Source organism: Mesoplodon bidens (assembly GCF_964165515.1).
Source record: "Mesoplodon bidens genome assembly, chromosome: 3".
Classification (NCBI taxonomy): domain Eukaryota; kingdom Metazoa; phylum Chordata; class Mammalia; order Artiodactyla; family Ziphiidae; genus Mesoplodon; species Mesoplodon bidens.
The window spans coordinates 10,940,574-10,963,855 of record NC_138178.1 but is presented as its reverse complement, the minus strand read 5'-3'; the positions used below and the strand labels follow the sequence as shown (position 1 = coordinate 10,963,855).

At 38.0% G+C, this 23,282-nt stretch overlaps 2 protein-coding genes across 4 annotated transcripts in view; one reads left to right on the top strand and one right to left on the bottom strand.

Moving 5' to 3' along the window:
- The window catches only part of ENKUR (enkurin, TRPC channel interacting protein), a 30,932-nt gene extending 18,604 nt beyond the window's left edge, over nt 1-12,328 (bottom strand). Inside the window, exons 1-2 of one of the 3 annotated variants that reach the window (XM_081226988.1) lie at nt 12,252-12,328; nt 3,233-3,378 (exon numbers count right to left, since the gene is read on the bottom strand). In XM_081226988.1, coding sequence (XP_081083114.1) covers nt 3,233-3,320 — 88 coding nt within the window. In that variant the 5' untranslated portion in view covers nt 3,321-3,378; nt 12,252-12,328. The other 2 variants (XM_081226987.1, XM_081226986.1) reach the window with 2 other exon arrangements.
- A 23-nt stretch (nt 12,329-12,351) lies between these two features.
- Nucleotides 12,352-23,074, top strand: THNSL1 (threonine synthase like 1). Its single transcript, XM_081226985.1, has 2 exons — nt 12,352-12,492; nt 19,578-23,074. Exon 2 carries the CDS (start codon nt 19,626-19,628, stop codon nt 21,855-21,857), a length of 2,232 nt encoding a protein of 743 aa, XP_081083111.1. The 5' UTR covers nt 12,352-12,492; nt 19,578-19,625; the 3' UTR covers nt 21,858-23,074.
- The last annotated feature ends 208 nt before the right edge of the window (nt 23,075-23,282 follow it).

The window sequence follows — 23,282 nt, the reverse complement described above, 5'->3', positions numbered from 1 at the left end:
TAGCTCCCTTCTACCAGATACACCCAAGTCAGGTTGGGTGTATCAAGTAAGGTTGACATAATCCGTTTGCCTAAAAACCCAGAGGCATACATCTTACAGATGTTCACATGGGAAACATTTAGATTCCAGATTTAATTATGAGTTGAAAGCGCATGCAAAGGACTCCCGTAACGATAGCTTTAGAAACGCACTTAAGAGGCAAAACTGAATTCTCAGACAATGAGGCAACAGTTTAGAAGGACTGATAATTCGTTCTTAGTTGAGTAAAGTGTATTATAAATCCTGGTTGGTTGTGTTTATGCACCGGATGGAGCCTAAAGCCCACACCCATCTTACCCTTGTATTATATCCATCAATATCTAAACATCATATGTTTTTCATCCGAGGAGTAGGGGTTGGCAATGTGGGGTGGCTCGGAAAAAGGGGCGAGGATGTCTCTTTACAAATTATTCGGTGGTAATGTTAATAAGTCTGAAAACCAAATGACTGGGTTTCTTTTTAGGCTATAATAAAATGACAATATCAACACGGTCTGTAGTCATGCAGATGTTCTACTACTTAAATTTAGAGAAATCTTCTTGTACCTGTTAGGTATTTTTCAGTGTGTCTAGCAAATTATTGTGTTCAGAATGGCAGAATATTCACCAAGAGACTGGCAGTAGCCTTGGCCTATATTACCTTTAACTTTGTCTCATTGGACGGGGCTTTTAAAGCTCTTGCAATGCCCTGAATTTCTTAATTATTCTTAAGGCCAATGAAATTTTGTGTTTGTTTTGCCTTATAATGTTTATAAGAAAAGAGACAGAATTCTTCCCTTTCTCCTTATTTGAAACTTAGGATTTATACAGTTAGGTTATGTAATATGCTTAACCTTGGAGAGGATTCATGAGGACCTAAGTAATATCATTGGTTCTAAGGCACTTAAAGTATTAAATTCCATTTTAAGACTTTCCAGTGTTCTCAAGTGCTTTTGGGTCACAAAATAACAAGACTCCACTGAAGGGAGCTACAAGAGAGGCTTCTGAAGACATGAATTTCAGCATGAATGTTGTATTTTCAGACTTGCTTCTTTCACCTTTCCCAATAATGCCCTCATCCTCTGTCACGGCATGAGGGTTATGAGAGAGGGTTGTGCGACACATAATATTGTCATAGGGAGAAGTAGTTTCATTTTTGTCAAAAGGCACACCCTAGTTGGGCTTGAGATATTGCATTATTTCCCTGATGCCAGAAGATGGGAAGAGGCTTTTTTTGGGCTGTTGGGTCTTCATTGCTGCGCACGTGCGTTCTCTAGGTGCGGCGAGCGGGGGCTACTCTTTGTTGCAGTGCGCGGGCTTCTCATTGCGGTGGCTTCTCTTGTTGCGGAGCTCGGGCTCTAGGCGTGCGGGCTTCAGTAGTTGTGGCATGCGGGCTCAGTAGTTGTGGCTCACAGGCTTAGCTGCTCCATGGCATGTGGGATCTTCCCCAACCAGGGCTCAAACCCGTGTCCCTGCATTGGCAGGCAGATTCTTAACCACTGCACCACCATGGAAGTCACCGAGGCTAACTTTTTAAAATAGATAGACTCATTGCCCTCTTCTCTTTATTATCTGAAAACATCAGGGAAGACATACCCAAGATGGGAAGAAGTTGCTTCCATGAATACCAATAACAATTCCTTTTTCATCCACTCTCCACTTACCTGATGGCCTTTTCCCTTGATATCCATATTCTCTATGACCACAATTGACTACATAATTTGTGAGGCCCAGTACAAAATGAAAATGTGGGGCTTCTTGATAAAAAATTATTAGGCATTTCAAGATGGCAAAAGCAGAGCATTAAACCAAGTGTGGGATCCTCTGAAGCACAGGGCCCTTTGTGCCTGTACAGGTAGCATGCCCAGGAAACTGGCTCTCATTCATGAAGGCTCCTCCATTACATCTAACTCTTTCATTGTCCTAATGGTCTTAGAGATCGGAGAGAGTTAAAGCCCATACTCAAGGCTAAAATGAGCCTGATAGTTGCTTCGACAACTGACAGTAATGGTTGTAGTTTTCATCTCTTTCAGAAAAGACCAGACAGGCCTTAGATGCTGAGCTATCTTGCCCACTGAGGTTTAGAACTCTTCTTATGATCATTGTTATTGAAGTCATATAGCTAGTTATGAAGATGGTGGGGCATGTGGTGCTGGAGGTGGGGTTTTATCAGATAGTCCAAGATGTAGCTCAAGATGCTTGCACCATCAAAGGAAAGTCTATTTAGGGGGCAACTTGGCATTCTCCACTCTCTTTTTCTACTACATTGTGGGGTTTTTTTTTTTTTTTTTTTTTTGCGGTAGGTGGGCCTCTCACTGTTGTGGCCTCTCCCCTTGCAGAGCACAGGCTCCGGATGCGCAGGCTCAGCAGCCATGGCTCACGGGCCTAGCCGCTCTGCGGCATGTGGGATCTTCCCAGACCGGGGCACGAACCCGTGTCCCCTGCATCGGCAGGCGGACTCTCAACCACTGCGCCACCAGGGAAGCCCTACATTGTGGGGTTTTTTGAGAACTTTTATTTAAAATATTTTTTCACTGAAGTATAGTTGATGTATAATACTGATATTATATAAGTTACAGGTGTACAATATAGTGATTTTTAAAGGTCATACTCCATTTATAGTTATTATAAAATATTGGCTATATCCCCTGTGTTGTACGATATATCCTTGTAACTTATTTTATACATAACATTGTATCTCTTAACCCCCTGCTTCTGTTTTGCTCCCTCCCTCTTCCCTCTCATCACTGATAACCACTGGTTTGTTCTGTGAGTCTGCTTCTGTTCTGTTATATTCACAAGTTTGTCGTATTTTTTAGATTCCACACATACGTGATGTCATACATTTCCCTGGCTGACTTATTTCACTTAGCATAATACCCTCCAAGTCCACCCACGTTGCTGCAAATGGCAGTATTTCATTCTTCATTATGGTTGAGTAGTATTCCATTGTATGCATATACCACATCTTCTTTATCTATTAATCTGCTGATGGGCACTTAGGTTGCTTCTATGTCTTGGCAACTGTAAATAATACTGCTATGAACACTGGGGTGCATCTACTATGTTCTTGACTTCTGCTTTCTCCTAGCCTCTCAAATTCTGTTTAATATGAGGTAAAGTTGTTATCACTGTAAACATTTAATATTCACAGACAAAATAATTTTAAATTATCTGCTAACACTTTTAATATTAAAAAGAGTGATAAAACCTACTGGGTGGTAGAGTTTTTTCCTTTGAATGTTTCTTCAGGAAATCCTTTGGAGAAGGTACTTCAAGTTTTGCTGGTCCCATAGTTTTCATTGCAGTTTTAAATTTTTGCTTGTCATCTTTTACAGCTGCCTTAAAAACTGATACATACCTAAAATTAAAAGAAAAAGTTGTAGCATTTACATTTCTAGTAAAAATTATTTAAAGTTTAAAAAAAGGATATACATTTCTAATTTATATATATCTATATTCATTTGGAGATAGCCATAAAGCATAATTACCTGAATTATCTGAGCCCTGTCCATCAGGCTTAAGCAAGCTACATGGAACCTTTGCCCTAAGAAAAACGTGCCAGGATAAAGATGGTCATAGTATTTCCTTATTATCCTTTGAATATCTGTAGCATCTACAGTGACGTCCCCTCTCCCATTCCTTATATTGGTAATTTATGTCTTCTCTCTTTTTTTTTTTTTTTTGCTGATAAGTCTAGCTAAGGGCTTATTAATTTTATTGATTTCTTAAAAAAACAGCTTTTCATTGATTTTCTTTAATGTTCACGTTTTCCATTTCAATGATTTCTGCACTGATCTTTACTATTTATTTGGAGTTTAATTTGCTTTTCTTTTTCAATTTTTTCTTTTAGTTTCTTAAGGTACAAGTTTAGATATTTGACTTTAAACCTTTATACTTATCTAATAGAAGCTATAAAATTAAAAAATACCTTTTTAATTCCCTTCTGATATCTTCTTTGGCTTAGGAGTTTGTTTAGATGTGTTTTGCTTAATCTCCAAATATTGGGGGATTTTCCAGATACCTCTTTGATTTCTAATTAATTTCTACTGTGGTTAAAGAATATAATTGTAAAATTTCAATCCTTTAAGATTTTCTGGCACTTGTTTTATGACACAAAGCATAGTCTATCTTGGTAAATGTTCTACATACACTGGAAAAGAAAGTGCACACTGCTGCTGTTGGCTGGAGTGTTCTATAAATGACAATTAGGTCAAACTGGTTGGAAGTATTTTCAAGTGTTCTAATAATCATTGAAAGAGAGATGAAATCTCTGACTATAATTGTGGATTTGTCTATTTCTTCTTTTAGTTCTATCGGGTTTTGCTTCATGTATTTTGAAGCTCTATTAGTAGGTGCACAGCATTTAGAATACCTTCTTGAAATACTAATCTCTTCAATATTATGAAATAATATTCTATATCCCTTTTAAAATTCTGTACTCTAAAAATCTACCCTGTCTGATATTAATATAACCATTCCACATTCCTTTGATTTATGGTAACAGTATTTTTCCATTCTTTGACTTTTTACTTACTTGTGTCTTTATTTTTAAGGGGATTTTCTTATGGAAAGTGTAGAATTTTTATCCTTTCAAAGGGTTTCATTTCTTTGGTGTATTTAGACCATTCACATTTAATGTGATTTTAAAAATATGTTTGTGTTTAAATTTTCCATCTTGCTATTTGTTTTCTACATACCCCATTGCTGGTTCTTCCTTATTTTATTCTGCCTTATTTTTTGTTTTTGTTTTATTTTGTGGAAGTTCTAAGGTTTAAAATATACATGTTTAACTGATCACAGCCTACCTTCAAGTATTATTATGTCACTTCACATAGGACATGAGAACCTTACAAAAGAATACTTGCATTTACCTCTCCCCCACCTTTATCCTAATGTTATATGCGTGTTATGAAACCCGTAATTCAATTGTGATTACTTTCCCTTTAAAAAGCCAAATAAATTAAAAAGAAATTCAGAAATAAATTTAAAAAGAAGAAACTTTAATATTTACCCATATGTTTACCATTTTATGTGTTCTTTATTTCATTGTGTAAATCCAAATTTCCAAGTCATACCCTTTTCTTATGCATTATGGACTTTTAAACTTCTGGCTTCCACTGTTTCTGATATTTGCTGACCTTCTTTCTTCCTCTGTATGTAATGTTTCTTTTTTCCTTGGCTGTTTTTAGGATTTTTCTCTTTATTACTGGTTTTAAGAAATTTTATGTTAATGGCCCTTGGTATGGTTTCCTCCCCCTCCTCCTTCTCCTTTTCCTGCTTGGGGTTCATTATGATTCTTGGATTTGTGGATTTAGAGATTTCATTAATTTTGTCAAAATTTTGACCATTATTCAAATATTTCTTCTGTATCTCTCTACTCTCCTTCTGGGATTCTAATTACACTTGTGTTAGGTTGCTTGATGTTGTCCATAGCTCACTGATTCTGTTTTCCTTTTCAGTTTTTTTTCCTCTCATTTCCATTTTGTATTGTTCTAGTATTACTATGTCTTCAAATTCAACAATATTTTCTTCTTCAGTGTCTTAGCTGCTGTTATTCCCATTAAGTATACTATTTTCATTTTAGACATGGTATTACTTATGTCCTCAAGTTAGATTTGGGGTTTTATTTACCCTTCAATTTCTCTCCATATCTTGCTCATGTTTTCCTCTGCCTTTTTGAACACATGGAGAATATTTAAAATAGTGGTTTTAATCTCCTTGTCTACTAATTCTCTCATTGATGTCATTTCTTTGTCTGTTTGTATTGACTGATTTTTCTCTTGGTTATACATTGTATTTCTGGGTCCAGGAGCTTTTAGTCTATTTCTGATTTGGCCCTACTACTAAGGCAATATATTTCTGAGGGCACTACTCAATCCCTTGCATCTTAGGAGGAGTTTCCACTCTGGTTGGTGGGAATATAAACTTTATCTGGCTCTGCTGCCTTCTGTTGGTTATTTCCCTGGCCTTGGTAGTTTCAACATATGAAAGTACTGTCAACCAGAGACTTCAGGGAAATTCACCTGCATACTTCTATAGTTCTCTATATATGTAGTTCTTTCCTCTCTAGCACTCTTGTGCTGTGAACGCTACCTGCCTTGACCACCTCAGACTCTGAACTCTGTTTCTTTAACTCAAGGAAACAGCTGGATTTTGTTTTAATTTCTCTTTCCTGGACTTTTGTCTGGAGATTCTCTCCATAGAGTATGTTGGGACAATTGTAGGGCTTGTTTCCTTTCTCTTAGGGATGACTGCTCTGCGTTGCTTGTCCAGTGCCTGAAAAACCATTGTTTTACATATATTTTTCTGGTGTTTTAGTTGTTTAAGGTGAGAGGGTAAATTCCACTCTTGATTGGAAGCAGAAGTTCAGCTATACCACTTTTTTTTTTTTGAGTTCTAGTGTTTTTTTTTTTTATTTTATTTATTTATGGCTGTGTTGGGTCTTCATTTCTGTGCGAGGGCTTTCTCTAGTTGTGGCAAGCGGGGTCCACTCTTCATCGCGGTGCGCGGGCCTCTCACCATCGCGGCCTCTCTTGTTGCGGAGCACAGGCTCCAGACGCGCAGGCTCAGTAATTGTGGCTCACGGGCTTAGTTGCTCCACGGCATGTGGGATCTTCCCAGACCAGGGCTCGAACCCGTGTCCCCTGCATTGGCAGGCAGACTCTCAACCACTGCGCCACCAGGGAAGCCCGAGCTATACCACTTTTAATACTTTGTATTCTCATCTTACTATGTAGGTAAGTTTGGGTGGAGAAACATTAAATTGTTTCTTGCTTTTAGAAGACTTTCCTTCATCATGAACTAAATGGCTGGGGATTAATTATGGTCCAAACTGAATGAGCTCACTAGATACCATCAGGAAATAATGTTCAATCCAAATCTGTGCCTTGAAATTCCCATGGAAGTTAGAAATGGCAGATATGATCCCTTAATAAAATAACTTCCTCTGCAGTAAAAAGGAGTGCATATACTCTCACCTTTTTAAAATTTGCAATCTTGCGATTCATTACACTATTTTCTGTGAGTTGAAAGCTTACCATCCGTTATAGAAAACAAGATATTCTATTCTATATGAATAATAATTTTTTAATTTTTCCAAATTACAAAAATTTTTTTAAATGATGAAACTAATGTAATGGTATATGTCAATTATACCTCAACAACAGCAAAAAGGAATAAAGATCTAGGTTCCCTCCATCTCCTCAATTCATTTTCCAGAAAAAATTATGTTTTCTATATCTCTATTTATGTATGAATTGTAACTTGATTTTTAAAACCTAATATAGGGGCTTCCCTGGTGGCTCAGTGGTTAAAAATCCGCCTGCCAATGCAGCGGACACGCGTTCAAGCCCTGGTCTGGGAAGATCCCACATGCCACGGAGCAACTAAGCCCGTGTGCCACAACTACTGAGCCTCTGCTCTAGAGCCCGTGAGCCACAACTACTGAGCCCGTGTGCCACAACTACTGAAGCCCGTGCACCACAACGAAGAGTAGTCCCTGCCCACTACAACTAGAGAAAGCCCACGCACAGCAACGAAGACCCAACACAGCCAAAAATAAATAAATAAATTTATTTTTAAAAATACTTAATATAATGTGATACCTTTCCACGTTAGTACACATAAAGTTTACTTTCTTTTCTTTTTTTTATTGCATGAAAGAGTCTTTAAATTCTATAGCACTTTACAATTTTCAAAAGTTTCACCCACATTGTTTCATATAATCCCATAATAATCCTTTTTCCCCCCACCCTCTATATTACCCCTCCCCCCTTCCCTCTCCCCACTGGTAACCACTAGTTTGTTCTCTATATCTGTGAGTCTGCTTCTTTTTTGTTTTATTCACTAATTTGTTGTATTTTTTAGACTCCACATATGAGTGATATCATACAGTATTTGTCCTTCTCTGTCAGACTTATTACACTTAGTGTAATGCCCTCCAAGTCCATGCATGTTGCTGCAAATGGCAAAATTTCATTCTTTTTTTTATGGTGGAGCAGTATTCCATTGTATATATATACCACATCCTCTTTATCCATCCATTTATTGATGGACACTTAGCTTGCTTCCATTATACTTTCTTTTCAATAGCTGCATTTTATACTATTTTCTGGATAGTGTGGTTTTATTATAAAGATCCAGAGGGTGACTTTATTAGACAACTGGCCTTATTTTCTACTTTTTATTAGATGTGGGCTATAGATTAATTATTCTAAAGTTAAAGTTATCTTTAATAGACGTATCGTACTTGCACTTATTTTCTTGCCAAGAGTCACCACATAGTCATATTAAATCTGTAGATACACAGTTCTAAAGCAGTTTATCTTAAAGAGCACACAGAGAAATACAGACCAAGAGTTGGTACAGTCTGATAATGCTTGTTTGAGATTTTTTTTTATCCTAATGGGTTAGATGAACATCTGGTTAACTACTGTTTTTTGTTTGTTTTGTTTTGTTTATTTATTTATTTTTTGCGGTACGCGGGCCTCTCACTGTTGTGGCCTCTCCCATGGCGGAGCACAGGCTCCGGACGTGCAGGCTCAGTGGCCATGGCTCATGGGCCCAGCCGCTCTGCAGCATGTGGGATCTTCCTGGACCGGGGCACGAACCCGCATCCCCTGCATCAGCAGGCAGACTCTCAACCACTGCGCCACCAGGGAAGCCCCTGTTTGTTTTGTTTTAAATGTCAGGCCAATATTACTGCAGCACTGGTCAATTGTGTAGAATTTTGGGACCTAGACTGCTCATAGCTCATTGTTCAACTGGAAGAGGGTGCCCTTCATCCCACTTTGATTACATATATCCATTTTCTAAATTCTCATTTAGCATCTGCATCTCTCATTAGGGTTTTCAACAATATATGGTTTTATTGTTAACCAGCATTTTAATGTTTATCTTTCAGTTCCCCAAGGAGCCTGTAACCTCTGAGGTAAGGGAGATCACAGTGCTGTCAACTGTTGGTTTCCCCAAGGAATCCACCTCTTTGTGAAAGCTGGACGATCATCTTGCCAGTCTTGCAAAGAGCTGCAGTGAGCTTTACTGAAGCTGGGTTTATAACTCAGTGATGCAAACAAGGCTCACAGCTTAATATATTTCTTTCTTAGCATGAATTTGTACTGCAGTCAGGGGATTGGGTAAGGGCAAGTTTGTGTTACTGTGGTGAGAAAGAATTGGTTAAATGTTTTATTATGCTCTGTTTTTTATAAATTAGTGTTTTGCATGCATGACATCTTGTCAAATTAAAAACTCATGGTTGGGGCTTCCCTGGTGGCGCAGTGGTTGAGACTCCGCCTGCCGATGCAAGGGTCACGGGTTCGTGCCCCGGTCCGGGGAGATCCCACATGCCACGGAGCGGCTGGGCCCGTGAGCCATGGCCGCTGAGCCTGCGCGTCCGGAGCCTGTGCTCCGCAACGGGAGAGGCCACAACAGTAAGAGGCCCGCGTACCGCAAAAAAATAAGTTACATAAACAAACAAACAAACAAACGGGTAAATAAAAACTCATGGTTGTGCTGACAGTGTAGGCTAACTTCACCCTGATGCAATGGGTTCTTTGCCATCACATTTGGATGCCTTCTATCCCTTTCACCGTAGGTTAGTTTTTTCTCCTCGCTCCTTCAGAGTAAACCAAGGAGTTTGTGCTGTCACTCCAACACTGCCCAAGGGCAACGTTACACACTAATAGGGGTTCAGGAAGTGCTTGCCAAATGAAAAAGATTTTTCCTATAAAATTTCTTGAAAAAGTCACCTAGGTGCAGTAAAGCTTTTAAATTTACGAAAAAACAAAACACCTATTGAATAAACTATCTTAACATTCAAATACAGTATTCAGTGGAAAATATAATCTGCCAGTGAGTTATACAGAGAAGCTTTATCTTGTACAATGTACAGGAATTTTCGACCAGAAGTCCATTCAGCAATAGTTAATTTGAACACTCCTGATAAGCTCTGCAACTGTACCATATCTTACTGTGAATTCCTATTTCTAATTTCTACTAGATTTTGAGACGCTAATGAAAAACAAAATAGGTATTGGTTTGGTTAAAAACAGATACTCAGGCTTAAAAATGGAAGAATCTGCCCTCTTGTTGAAGATGTTATGCACCCCAAGTAATTACTAGTAAAGATAATTGATAATTAGATGGGAAAGACCTTAAAGATTATCTAGTTCATTTAGTTTGTTTTACAGATCAGAAAACAAATGAAAATGTATTCATGATCACAAAACCAATTAGTTGCAGAGCCTGTTTTTTTTTGTTGTTTTTAGCCCAGTGCTCTTGCAATGCGGTTTTGACTTGGATCAGGAAAAAGAGAAAGGTAAAAGCTGCAAAAATCCTAGGAGGAATGAGATTTTCTCTATCAGTTACCTTCTTTTCTCCTCATAGCTTTAAGTAAGTGCTAAGTCCCAGGAGACTAACTGGGAAATTTACTGTGTGGTTACCTTTTCAAAATTTCGGGAATTAAAGGGGGTCCTAAGACCTACATGAAAGTCTTAACTCAATTACGTATTTTTGGGTCTCTATCAATCCACTCTTCCTTCCATCAACTATCAGATCAAGAAAAGACCTTAGACGGACTTCCCTGGTGGCACAGTGGTTAAGAATCCACCTGCCAATGCAGGGGACACGGGTTCGAGCCCTGGTCCAGTAAGATTCCACACGCTGTGGAGCAACTAAGCCTGTGTGCCACAACTACTGAGTCTGCGCTCTAGAGCCCGCGAGCCACAACTACTGAAGCCCGTGTGCTACAACTACTGAAGCCCACGCGCCTAGAGCCTGTGCTCCGCAACAAGAGAAGCCACCGCAGTGAGAAGCCTGCGCACAGCAACAAAGAGTAGCCCCCACTCGCCGCAACTAGAGAAACCCTGCATGCAGTAATGAAGACCCAATGAACCAAAAATAATAAATAATTTTTTTAAAAAATAAAGAAAATGACAACTTGGTTTTAAAAAAAAAAACCTTAGAAACGATCTCATGCATTTATTTTGTTTCACCAATCAAAAAACTGAGGCTCAGAAACAAACAGGAATTTATATTTGACAATACTCTTGGGGAAAAAAGATAAGTATTATCCCTTTATAGAGGGAGCAGCAGTGTAGTCAGGAACAAAACAACGAACTCCTGAAACCAAGTTTCAAGTATCCTAACACAGGATAATAAAATTGTGATTTTTCTCTTTTCAACCATAAGAAATTTCAGGCTATGTTGTATGCCACATCATACACGAACAATTAAATTACAAACAATCACACACGTATTAAAAGGAGGCTAACATAAGAAAACGGCCCTCTCACAGCACCAGGCCGCCCTCTCTGTGAATTGTGAGATGCTAAATACTTATATTTTGCAAACTCTTCTTTAAGAAGTTGTCATCCAAGGCTACTTCATTGAGACAAAAACACGTTATCTCGTTTTGAAAGTGATATGATGCTTATTTAATCCTGAAATGGAACAGTAATTCCCCACTCTTGTTTCAAGCGGTAATCTTTGCTTACCCACGTACCTAGGAGGCCGGGGAGGTTCCTTCCAGTCACTGGGTATGAGGTTATAAATGCTCTCAGAAGAGCACATTGGATCCATGGCCACCAAATGAGTCCTTAAAACTACTCAGCTTTTTTCTCATTATACCAATATCTCCATCCCTTTCTTCATCGCTTCCCCTTTCCTCTCCTAATCTCTTGCCTTCTCAAGGAACTAAGGCTTCTCTCTTTCACAATTCCCCTTTGACGTCTACTTAGCTGTCCTCTCTTGGGAAGAAAATAAAATATCTCTTCTATTACTCTTGGGATCACTTAGCGTTGTTGACGGCGCGACTGCCCTGGAAACAGTTACTAGGCAACGGGGAAGTGGAAGGTGGCCCTGCAAACTACCTTTCCTCTCTTCCCTCTCTCTGCAGCTCCTTTTCTCTCAGAGAAGTTCAACCTAAAAACCAGTTTATATGTACCTTTGGGAGTAAAGGGGTGAAGAGTGGCGTCCCCTTAAAAATGTTGCTCTTTCCTGTTTCTGTATATTTGGAGAAAAAGACAAACTCTAGCAGAGACACGTGCTGCATCGAAGCTGGCGTGCCGGCGCCGCACAATAACATTCTTGTGCGCAGGTGCCAACACGGTGGGGGCGGGGCGAGCGGCTGAGGGCACGCTGACGCACGTCCGACGTCGGGAGCGGGACGAGGGAGGGAGGAGCCCTAGGAGCGGAGCCGGCTCAGGTGGGTGGAGCGCGGGACGAGTCACTTACCCGGTCCTGGGCTGCTGCGGCCGTGGGCGTGGCACGAGGACGCGGAGGCCGACCTCGGCGCAGGCGCAAAGGCCGCTGTGCAGGAGCCGAGTGGGCCTAGCGAGGCCTGGGCTCAAAGCTGTGGGCCGTCCTGGGCGGGCGCCTGAGGTGTGGGGTTGCGGCCCGAGGCGGCACTGGCGGCTCCCGGACGCTCCTTCCCATTTCCTTTCCTTTCCCCCGTCTTCTCAGTGTGATTTTCTTGGTGAGTTATTTGAGGAGAAAGGGAAACTGTAGAAACCAGTCCGTTCCCATCGCATGCCTTTCCCGCTCCGTGCCTTCCCCTTTGCGCTGCTCGGCGGTGATCCCAGCGCTCTGTCCGCGCCCGCCTTCTCGGCTGCTTACGTCCCGGGCTCAGCCCTGCCGCCACCTGCGCGGGCGCGCCCGCGCCCTGCCGTCCTCCCGGTTCACCTGTCACGGCCCGTCCTCCCCTGGGCCACCTGCCTCTCTTTCTCCTGCACCTCGCCCCTTCTCCGCCAGTTTACCTCTTGATCGGGCCCCTCCTCTTAGGTCTTTGTTTTTTAAACGAGAAGCCTAAACCTGACGGAGAAGCCTTTTAAACGGGCCCTTCAGTTGTTGCTTTTTTTTTTTTTTTTTGGTGTCCCTTTTTGAAAACGATCTTAGAAGAGGTTTTATTCCGTTTGAACCATTTGGTCTTCCGTGAACCTACTTATTCGCATATGACTTCTGAAGGAAGCTCACCATCCCGAGGCTTTGAAAGACATTTTGGCAATATAGTTTTGAACCAACCTTATAGAGGCCACTCTGCCCGAAGGGACTAAGGATGCTCCAAGATAAGAGAAGGCCAGTTTTGGTCATCTCACTGCCAGGGTGCTCGGTGGAGGGATTAAAACAGCCTGGTGGGGCTTCCCTGGTGGCGCAGTGGTTGAGAGTCCGCCTGCCGATGCAGGGGACGCGGGTTCGTGCCCCGGTCCGGGAGGATCCCGCATGCCGCGGAGCGGCTGGGCCCGTGAGCCATGGCCGCTGAGCCTGCGCGTCCGGAGCCTGTGCTCCGCAACGGGAGAGGCCACAACAGTGAGAGGCCCGCGTACCGCAAAAAACAAACAAAAACAGCCTGGTGGCTTGGTTACCTTAAAAAGGTTTGCTGAATGTGTGGGTCCTTATCATCTTGGGCTCTTAGTGAATTTCATTAGCCAAGAATAAATTTAGTTTTTTCTTATCCAGTTGGTCAGGTTTTTATTTTTTATCCCAGGCGTTTAACAAACATTTTACTTCAGATGATCGGCAGCTTGTGGGTGATGCTCCTGTTCTTCACATCGGATTTTCTGTTTTGAAACAAAACAGTTTATATGTATATGCCACTTTGACCTTTTCCTTTCCACTTTTGAGTATTTTACGTTTCTGGGTTTTTTGCTTAGCATGTATAGAGAAGAATAATGTTCTCTATATATGCTAAGATTTGAACTAAGGACTCAGAATGATAATACCGTTAAGCCAAGTGGACAGTCATTGGCCAAAGTTTATAAATTTTCTAACTAGAAGGAACGCTTTGGGACTGTTTATGTGAATCAGTTCCTAAAAGAGCCAATAAAGGCAAAGCATGATTTCTCCAGTTAGTAAGCACCCACTGGCTTTAGCTAGTCTTGACTTTCTGCTGTTACTGAATACAGTAATTTCACTGATGTCAGTATATTTATTATGGTTTTAAAAATACTAAACAGAATTTAAGGTCTCAATGTAGTGTATTCAGTGCACCGTCTTAATGAAGTTGTTAAATCAGTTGGAAAGGAACTTTTTTTCCTTTAGATACTTGGTCTGTAATTCTTCTTGCATTTTGAAAGTATGTTTACAAAGAATGCATTTCTAATTTTTATAATTCCCTCAAAATGGCAGTCCTGTTCAAGGAAATGCCTATGTTCAGTATGTCCACAGAGAATTAGTATTGGTGTACCATCAGAGGTTGTGAACTTTTTCTGTAAAGGGCTAGATAATAAATATTTTAGGCCTTTGCAGCCCAGATGGATCCTTTCGAAACGACTCAGCTCTACCATTATAGCTCAAAAGCAGCCAAAGACAATACTTAACAAATGAAAAAAAATGAATGAGCAAAGTTTTGTTCCCATGAAACTTAATTTACAAAAATAGGGGTGGGCCAAATTTGGCCTGTGGGTTGTAGTTTGCACAGACCCCTTATATGAATGAATGGTTGTACACACAAATTAGGTTTTTTCTCTAAGTATTATTTTAATCTACTTAAATGAATAAAATGGGCAGAGGTGGGAATATAAATAGGACAATTGGGAGGAAAATAAACCCTTTCTAAAGACATATTCTTTACAATATTTTTCTAAGTTATAGAATTGCAAAGGGTACTTAAAGAGGCTTTTGAATTAGATAACACAAGACCTTAAAAGATATCTAAAAGCGTAAGACTACCAACAGGAAAGCCTTAGTCATCTTGATTCTAAGATAAAGGCAAAGATGAGTGGTGAACTTGGAAAATGCTTTGATTGTAAGACCCCTGTGATTACCACATGGCACTGAAGTGTGGTCCTTCCTCCTAGCTGTTTCAGTCAGCTGACTGACTGAAGCCTTGTTAAGAGGATTTTTACTTAGTAGTCAGAAGCAGCAAAGCTTCTAACCTTCTGCTGGTTAGTTTATATCCTAATATATTTGCATTTTTTCGTATTATGGGAAAACAATTTATTGTAAAAATGCAGTAATTTTTAAGGAATTTTTAAAAAACCTTAGAATGTCTTTCTTCATAAAATAGTGGACTAGATTTAGTCATCCTTAGAAATGTAAATAGAGATTGTATTAAAACAGGATGACAAGTATAATCATGGCATAAATATTTTCAAAAGTTCATTGAACTGTAGCCAGTTCTCATCATGAAATAATTTTTGAAGTGCTATGTCTTATGTTTTATTTTGGGAGAGTAATAGCAAATATTTTAAATGGGTAACAAATGCTAAATCATTTTCACTAAATAGATTTTGACAATTTCCCAGAAGTATTCTAGGTAATTTTATAATGGAATTGAAATTGTCTGGACTATTTTGGAAGTAAAAATTGATAATGGGTTTAATATGATTTTGGCTGATTATCAATCATCTAGTGGTAAATGTAGAAAAATATCACTGTAAATAGTTTCCTGAAAATTAATATGTATTTCTGTTTTAAAAGTGTATAACTTTGTTATCATTCTTAGGAAATAATTTAAAAACCTTTTAAAAAGTGGTTTCTGTACTTCTTTTCCTTGAATTCTTCAGTTTTGATCAGCTTGCCACATTAAAATTGTTAAATTTCATACGTCGAGGTCACACAGTACTTAAATTAATATGTACATGTGGACATTCTGTTTTTGTTTTTTAAAGTTCTTGCTGTGATACTGACACATCACTGCCTTTCCATTTATCTATTTGAATGGCAAGTGTCTTTCATGTCAAAAAAGTGTCCATTGGAACTAGTGGATCAAAAAACTCCACTGTAAGTGATAAAACCTATTTAAAAATTATTAATGTATAATGGAGTGGTATATATCTTCTATCCCCTGAGAAATTAGAGAGTTTACTAAACTATTTTTGTGTAGAACTTGGCTCTACAAAAAATATTTGAGAACATCAATGATTCAGTAAAACCTGAGTACTTAATGATCAAGAGATTTAGTCTTTAAGTACTGTTTTTGTTTCTTGACTCTTATGTGATTGACTTGCATTTAATTTGAAATAGTTTTGTTCTTGGGCTGAAGAAAAATTGCCTATTCATAACCCCTGTACTGAAAAACGTATTAAAATATAAGTAAATGAAAAAGTCTAATAGCATGGCTTTGAATCATAAAGGAAAATGATATGCAGTTGGTCCTCACTTTTCACAAGTTCTATATTTGTGAATTCTGCTAGCTAAAATTTATTTATAACCCCAAATTAATACTTGTAGCACTTTTGCAATCATTAATGGTCACGTGCACAGTGGTGAAAAATTTGAGTCATGAGATATACATTCCAAGCTGGAGTTAAGGTGATGCTCTGCCTTCTTGGTTCAGCTCCTACTATAAACAAGTGTCTTTTTTGAATTCTATTTAAGTGCCACATTTTTTGCATTTTTGTGCTTCTAGCTGGTGATTTTGCTGGTTAAAATGGCCCCCAAGCAGAGCGCTGAAGTGCTGCTCGTGTTCCTAAGGCACTAAGGCCATGATGTCCCTTACAGAGAAAATGTGTATGTTAGATAAGTTTCCTTCAGGTGTGTGTTAAAGGCTGAGTTCAATGGTAATGAATCACTATGTATATATATTAAATAAGATGTCTTTAAGCAGAAACACATAAAACATTACGTATTGATCGGTTGTCAAAAATGTTGTGACCAGAGGCTCACAGGAACCTAACCCTGTACTTCCCCTAGGAGTAATGGTTCAGTATTCACTAATTCATATTCATGGGGACGTGATAGAACATAACTACCATGAATAATGAAAATTGACTATATTACCTCTTAAGTAAAAATGCAGTTTCCAGATAAAAGTTACATGCTGTGGGCATTATTCCATCTTCTCTTGTCTTTCAGTTTGCTTACAGTGGATGTTGAAACCCTAAAATGAGTTAGTGGCTAAATGTTACAAAATTTAGTATGTAGCTTCTTTAATTTTCTTTAAAACTGATAATGTTAGAGCACTTAATACCTGCCTTCTGCTAGTTTCAGGAAGATTTTTATGGTGAAGTAATATTGATACAGAATTAATAAGTTGAACTGTCACAATTTTCTACTTTGAATTCATATAAAACAAAGGAAGAATAAGGTTACGAAAGATAAGGTGAAAGATAAGGTGAAGTTAACATGCATAATGTTTGTGTTACAGTCTTCTGCTTTTAATGGAGTTGATGTTAAGCATTGTAGCAACCAACATAAAGTGGAAAAGATCAGATAAAAGATTTAATGTCCATAAAAACAAACCAGCTACTCAGGTAATACACAATTATTACCAATATAGACCTCAGAAAGTTATGCATTGGGAACTGAAAAAGAAGACACTCTGTTATAAGCAAAAGCCACCTGAATAGGAGGTTAATCAGGCTGTTGTATACAGTGTCCTCAAAATCATGTGTTAAAGAAGAGTTCCAGAATAAAAGTAGTTTAATACAAGAAATTGCTGATAGGGTTCAAGTGTACAGTTCTCTGATCCTTGGTTTGTTTCAGGGAAAGGATTAGACTGTGCTTGACAAAACAGTTCTTGATTCACGGATGAGTACCCCTGTTTTCTCTGAAGGTTTATAAACAAACCAAACCATAAAAAAAATGCCTAGCTTTGTGCCTAGATATTTTGATTCAATTTATATGTTTTTAGTCTATTGTCATTGAGTGACAGTGGTTAATATTACTATATAAATGGTCTTATGTGCCGGCCACCATGCTATGTGCTTTGAATTTATTATAAAATCATTTAAATAGCCAAGAGGTACCCATGTGTGGCAGACACTTTGCACTTTTTACAGGAGATATTATTGCATCTAAATCATGTAGTGATTCAGATGGATAAAACAACCTAAAAGAGTAATTCAGATACTCATTTCATAGCTTCAGTCCACTGATCACTAAACATACAGTTAAATCATTGAAAGTTTTAGGTGTCATGTGAAAGATTTATATTTATCATTTGGTTATGTTGTCTTATATATTGCTTTGTGGCAGAAATTCGGTACTGTCTAGTAAAACTTTTTTTTTTAGTAAAATTATTTTTTATCATAAGATGCACATATTGGAAAAAAAGACAGTATTTTAATCTTTTAATAATAGTTTTAGGGAACCATGAAAAGGGTCAGCTTATTATTTTTCTGTACTTAAAAAATTTCAGATGGACATTTTAACAATAGACTGTGTGGAATTTTATGATACTGTTATGATTAACTTGAAATTTTTTCCCTTATAGATTCCACTTTTTGCAAAGATGGCTTTGCCTCAGCATCCAGAAACTCTTCACCTAAGATTGGTCCCTGTGTGTCATATGTTTACAAGTCAGTGGGAGTTTAGCACATACAAGCTGAAAAGCCAAATAAGGAAATGTATTCCTTCTCTTAAAAGTTCTAATTTAAGTTAAATTCAGTGTTAGCTTAAAATAGTTTAAATGTTTTATTAGAGAACAGTTTGAGTAGCATAGATGATCAGAGTGGTAAATGATTGAAAGTTTTCAGAATATGTCTAAATGTACGATCTGACATTTAATGTGGCTTAGTTGCATATTGGTTCTACCACAGAACACGTGAAAAGCTCCACTACATGTCTGTAAAGTTACTTTAGTCAATTTAAATAAACATTGCAGCAGTTATTAAATGGTACTTTACATATGACTAAAACTTTGACTTGTCTTGCATACATTTGTGTTTTAATGGTGAGTATATTTCCAAAGACAGGGATTTGACCAGTATGGGGAATTACAGAGCTTCTCTGGATGCCAGAATAGCTTGTCCTTTTATCATTGGAAACATTCCTGAGTTTCTTTGCTATCACTCTGGAGTCTGGAATTTGAGTTAAGTCTCTCCATTGATGATGTCTATAGGACAGAAATTAAAGTGATGGTCCCATGCAGAGAAGGTTATAGATATGGAGCCTTTGACTTTGCTGCTGATTATCAATCTTTCTTAAGTATTTGCATAATGTTATATCTTTCACTGGCTTTTTTTAAGGCCTTCAACATGAAAAATATGTAAAAATGATTCTTAACAGTGTGCATGTAAAAGGCATATAAGAAAGAAAATGTCATACCTTTGCCCTATAGTTTGGAAAATTATTTAAGCATCTGATTTATTTATTTTATAAGCAAATATTTTATTCTGGCTTCTTGTGAATTCTTTGACTAAGAAATTTATGAGTAACATGATAATCTATCAATATTTTCATATAACTAAAGAGAAATTAAATATAAAGAGTATTGTTCAGCTTTTTGAATTGCAAGTAAATAGCATTCCAACTCCAAATAATCCTTATTTACATGGGTTATAAACCATGAGACAGTTTTCATTATAGGAAAATACTAATTTGATTTAGTATCTTTTTGAAAAAGCATCTATGATACGGCACTTTCTGAATAAAGTGTTGCTCATAGTTACAAATTGTTAAAGTTTTGATTACTCAATGTCTTGAGACTTGAAAAGATTGTTAAAAGGATAATATGAAATAAATGAGAATTTGGGTTCGAATACTTTTTTAAATATCCCATAAATTTGGAAGAATTTTAAACAGTGTATGTACTGTGGGCATGGTTATACTTAATGCTATTGGGATAGTCTTTTGAAATTAGTAACCAAATGTCTTTTTTGTTGTTTTTATGTTTGAAAGGGCCAAAGCCAGTTTTTAGGTTGGCTTGCGCAGAAAAGTGAAAAGAGAATGCTCCACTTTAACCGATGTCAGCATCTGAAACAAATAACTCAGAAATGCTTTTCTAGTACACATGTGAAAACGGATAAACATGCACAGCTATTTCTTTCAAGAACCTTTGCACTTGCAGAAGTAAGGAAGTCATGGCACTCAACCTGCTCTCTTGTTGGAGACAAAAATATTATCCTGATGGGACCACCCGGTGCTGGGAAAACAACAGTAGGCAGAATAATAGGTCAGAAACTAGGTTGTTGTGTCATAGATGTGGATGATGATATCCTTGAAAAAACCTGGAATATGAGTGTGTCTGAAAAATTGCAGGATGTTGGTAATGAGCAATTTTTAGAAGAGGAAGGAAAAGCTGTGTTAAACTTCTCTGCATCTGGAAGTGTGATTTCCCTTACTGGGTCCAACCCAATGCATGATGCTAGCATGTGGCACCTGAAGAAAAATGGAATAATTGTTTATCTGGATGTACCGCCAATAGATATAGTTAGTCGTCTAAAATTAATGAAAATAGATAGGATTGTAGGTCAGAGTTCTGGAACATCTCTGAAAGACTTACTTAAGTTTAGAAGACAGTATTATAAGAAGTGGTACGATGCTCGTGTTTTATGTGAAAATGGGGCTTCCCCGGAGGAGGTAGCTGACAAAGTGCTGAATGCAGTTAAAAGATACCAAGATGTGGACTCAGAAACATTCATTTCCACAAGACATATTTGGCCTAAAGACTGGGAACAGAAGGTCCCAACAAAATTCTTCAGTGAAGCTGTGACTGAGGGGTTAGCTCCTGATGGTGGACTTTTTGTTCCTGAGAAGGAGTTTCCAAAATTAAACTGTGGGGAGTGGAAAAGCCTCGTAGGAGCAACGTACATAGAAAGAGCACAAATACTCTTGGAAAAATGTATACATCCTGCTGACATACCTGCTTCCAGGTTGGGAGAAATGATTGAAACTGCTTATGGGGAAAACTTTGCCTGCTCAAAAATTGCCCCTGTCAGGCACCTGTCAGGTAACCAGTTCATCCTGGAGTTGTTCCATGGACCAACGGGATCATTTAAAGATTTGTCTTTACAGCTCATGCCCCATCTTTTTGCACACTGTATTCCACCAAGTTGTAATTACATGATACTTGTAGCCACCTCAGGAGACACCGGGAGTGCAGTCTTAAATGGCTTTAGTCGTCTTAGTAAGAATGACAAGCAAAGAATAGCTGTGGCCACATTTTTTCCTGAGGATGGAGTAAGTGATTTTCAAAAAGCGCAAATAATTGGCAGTCAGAACGAAAATGGATGGGCAGTAGGTGTCAAGTCAGATTTTGATTTTTGCCAGACATCTATAAAAAGGATTTTTCAAGATTCTGATTTTACTGGCTTTCTTACTGTGGAATATGGAACAGTCTTAAGTTCAGCTAATTCCATAAACTGGGGCCGACTGCTTCCCCAAGTAGTTTATCATGCTTCTGCATACCTTGATCTCATTAGCCAAGGATTTATTTCTTTTGGAAGCCCAGTCGATGTGTGTATTCCCACAGGAAACTTTGGTAACATTTTAGCAGCAGTGTATGCCAAAACCATGGGAATCCCTATTCGAAAATTTATTTGTGCTTCTAATCAGAACCATGTTTTGACTGATTTTATAAAAACAGGACATTATGATCTAAGGGAAAGAAAATTAGCACATACCTTTTCACCAGCAATTGATATTCTCAAATCTTCAAACCTGGAGCGACATTTACACTTGATGGCTAATAAAGATGGACAATTAATGACAAGATTATTTAATCAATTAGAAGAGCAGCATCACTTCCAGATAGAAAAGACTCTAGTTGAGAAAGTTCAGCAGGATTTTGTAGCTGACTGGTGCTCTGAGGGAGAGTGCCTAGCAGCTATTCACTCTACCTACAATACTTCCGGGTATATTTTGGATCCACACACTGCTGTTGCAAAAGTAGTTGCAGACAGAATGCAAGATAAAACCTGCCCAGTGATCGTCTCATCTACAGCTCATTACTCAAAGTTTGCACCTGCTATCATGCAGGCTTTAAAGATCAAAGAAATCAGTCAGACTTCATCAAGTCAGGTTTATTTACTGAGTTCATACAATGCATTACCTCCACCTCATGAGGCTTTATTAGAGAGAACAAAACAGCAAGAGAAGATGGAGTGCCAGGTCTGTGCAGCTGATGTGAATGTCCTGAAGAGTCACGTGGAAAAACTAGCACAAAATCACTTCATATAGAAGTTTTCTGAGTAAAAAAAATGTTCTGGTGATAAGCATACAATAATCACAAAAGTTGATTTGGAATACAAATAACATTTTGTTTTTTATGTAAATATGTATGTCTATATGTAGATCTGTTATCTTTCGGAATTTCAATAGCCTAATCTCTAGATCTGAACATTATACCTACACATGCTCCTTGGATCCTTAATCTGGAAGTGACAGAAAGGTAGCATAGTGTACAGACCCTTGTGCTGTGCTTTGCACTCATGAGGGATATATCAGTTTCTACGCCCTCACCCCCACTTTTAAGCAGACCAAAATGTCTGGTATTCAATTCAATCAATCTGGCAATTAAAATATTTAAGCATAGTTGTTACGTAGTACATCTGTAACCATTACCAGTTCTCTATTGAATAGAAAGATAATTTACCACTCTAATGGTTAACTTCTGTGGAGGAAGTAGTAAGCTCATCTATTAAGAAAGGACTAGTAGTGTTTTTGACTCTCCATTTCGGACTTGTAATTAATTATGTGTATTCTATGCCACCCAGATTAGATAAGTGCTCTGGCCTTCACTCCCCTTTGGATATGTATAGTTAAGGTGATGTAGTTTGAAAACCAAGGCACAAGATTTAAATCCACGATGTAATAATCAACAGAACTACTTAGTAGTGGATACGGAAATAAAATGATGTATCTATTTCAAGAGAAAAGCTTTCCAACATTCAGAGTATTTGAATAGTCTTCATGGAAGTATGTTTCTAGTTCTACCAGTTTTCCTGTATTATTTGGACTCCATTCCCATATAATTTGTCTATTGTCTCTCTTTTCAATGAACATTGTCTTTTTTGATAACTAAAATCACATACAGTTGATGCACATATTTAGTTTTTCCTTGTTTGTAGTAACAATACATTATAAACGTGATTTACATTTGTGAATTTCCTGGATGTTTTATTTCTGAATTAAAGATTATCAGTGAAAGGACCTGTTAGTGTAATGGACTACTCTCAACCACAAGATGGCATTCCTAACATAATTTGTCTTTGCTGGTAACATTCTGCTTCATTTTCTGGGAGAACTACCTCCATAAAGAAACATATTACAAGTTGTCAAGAAAAAAATGTAATCGTTCAATGAGCAGAAACAATCTGTTTAAAAAATTAAACTAATTATGTTAACTTTGGATCTATGGCTTCTAAAATGTATATTTTAAAACCAAAACTTGAAAACCAAGAGCCGTTACAAGAAAATAATGGAAGATTCAGTTTACTTATTCACATAGGTCTTAGTTATTTTATCATTTGCTTTTAAGGATATTTGTTTCAGTAAATGATATGTTTAGAAAACGCATGTAAATTTTCCTGTGTGTATGAGAATGCAGTATTTTTCTGAAAGTGGGAGGGACAGTGTTTAAAAAAAATGACATGGGGCTTCCCT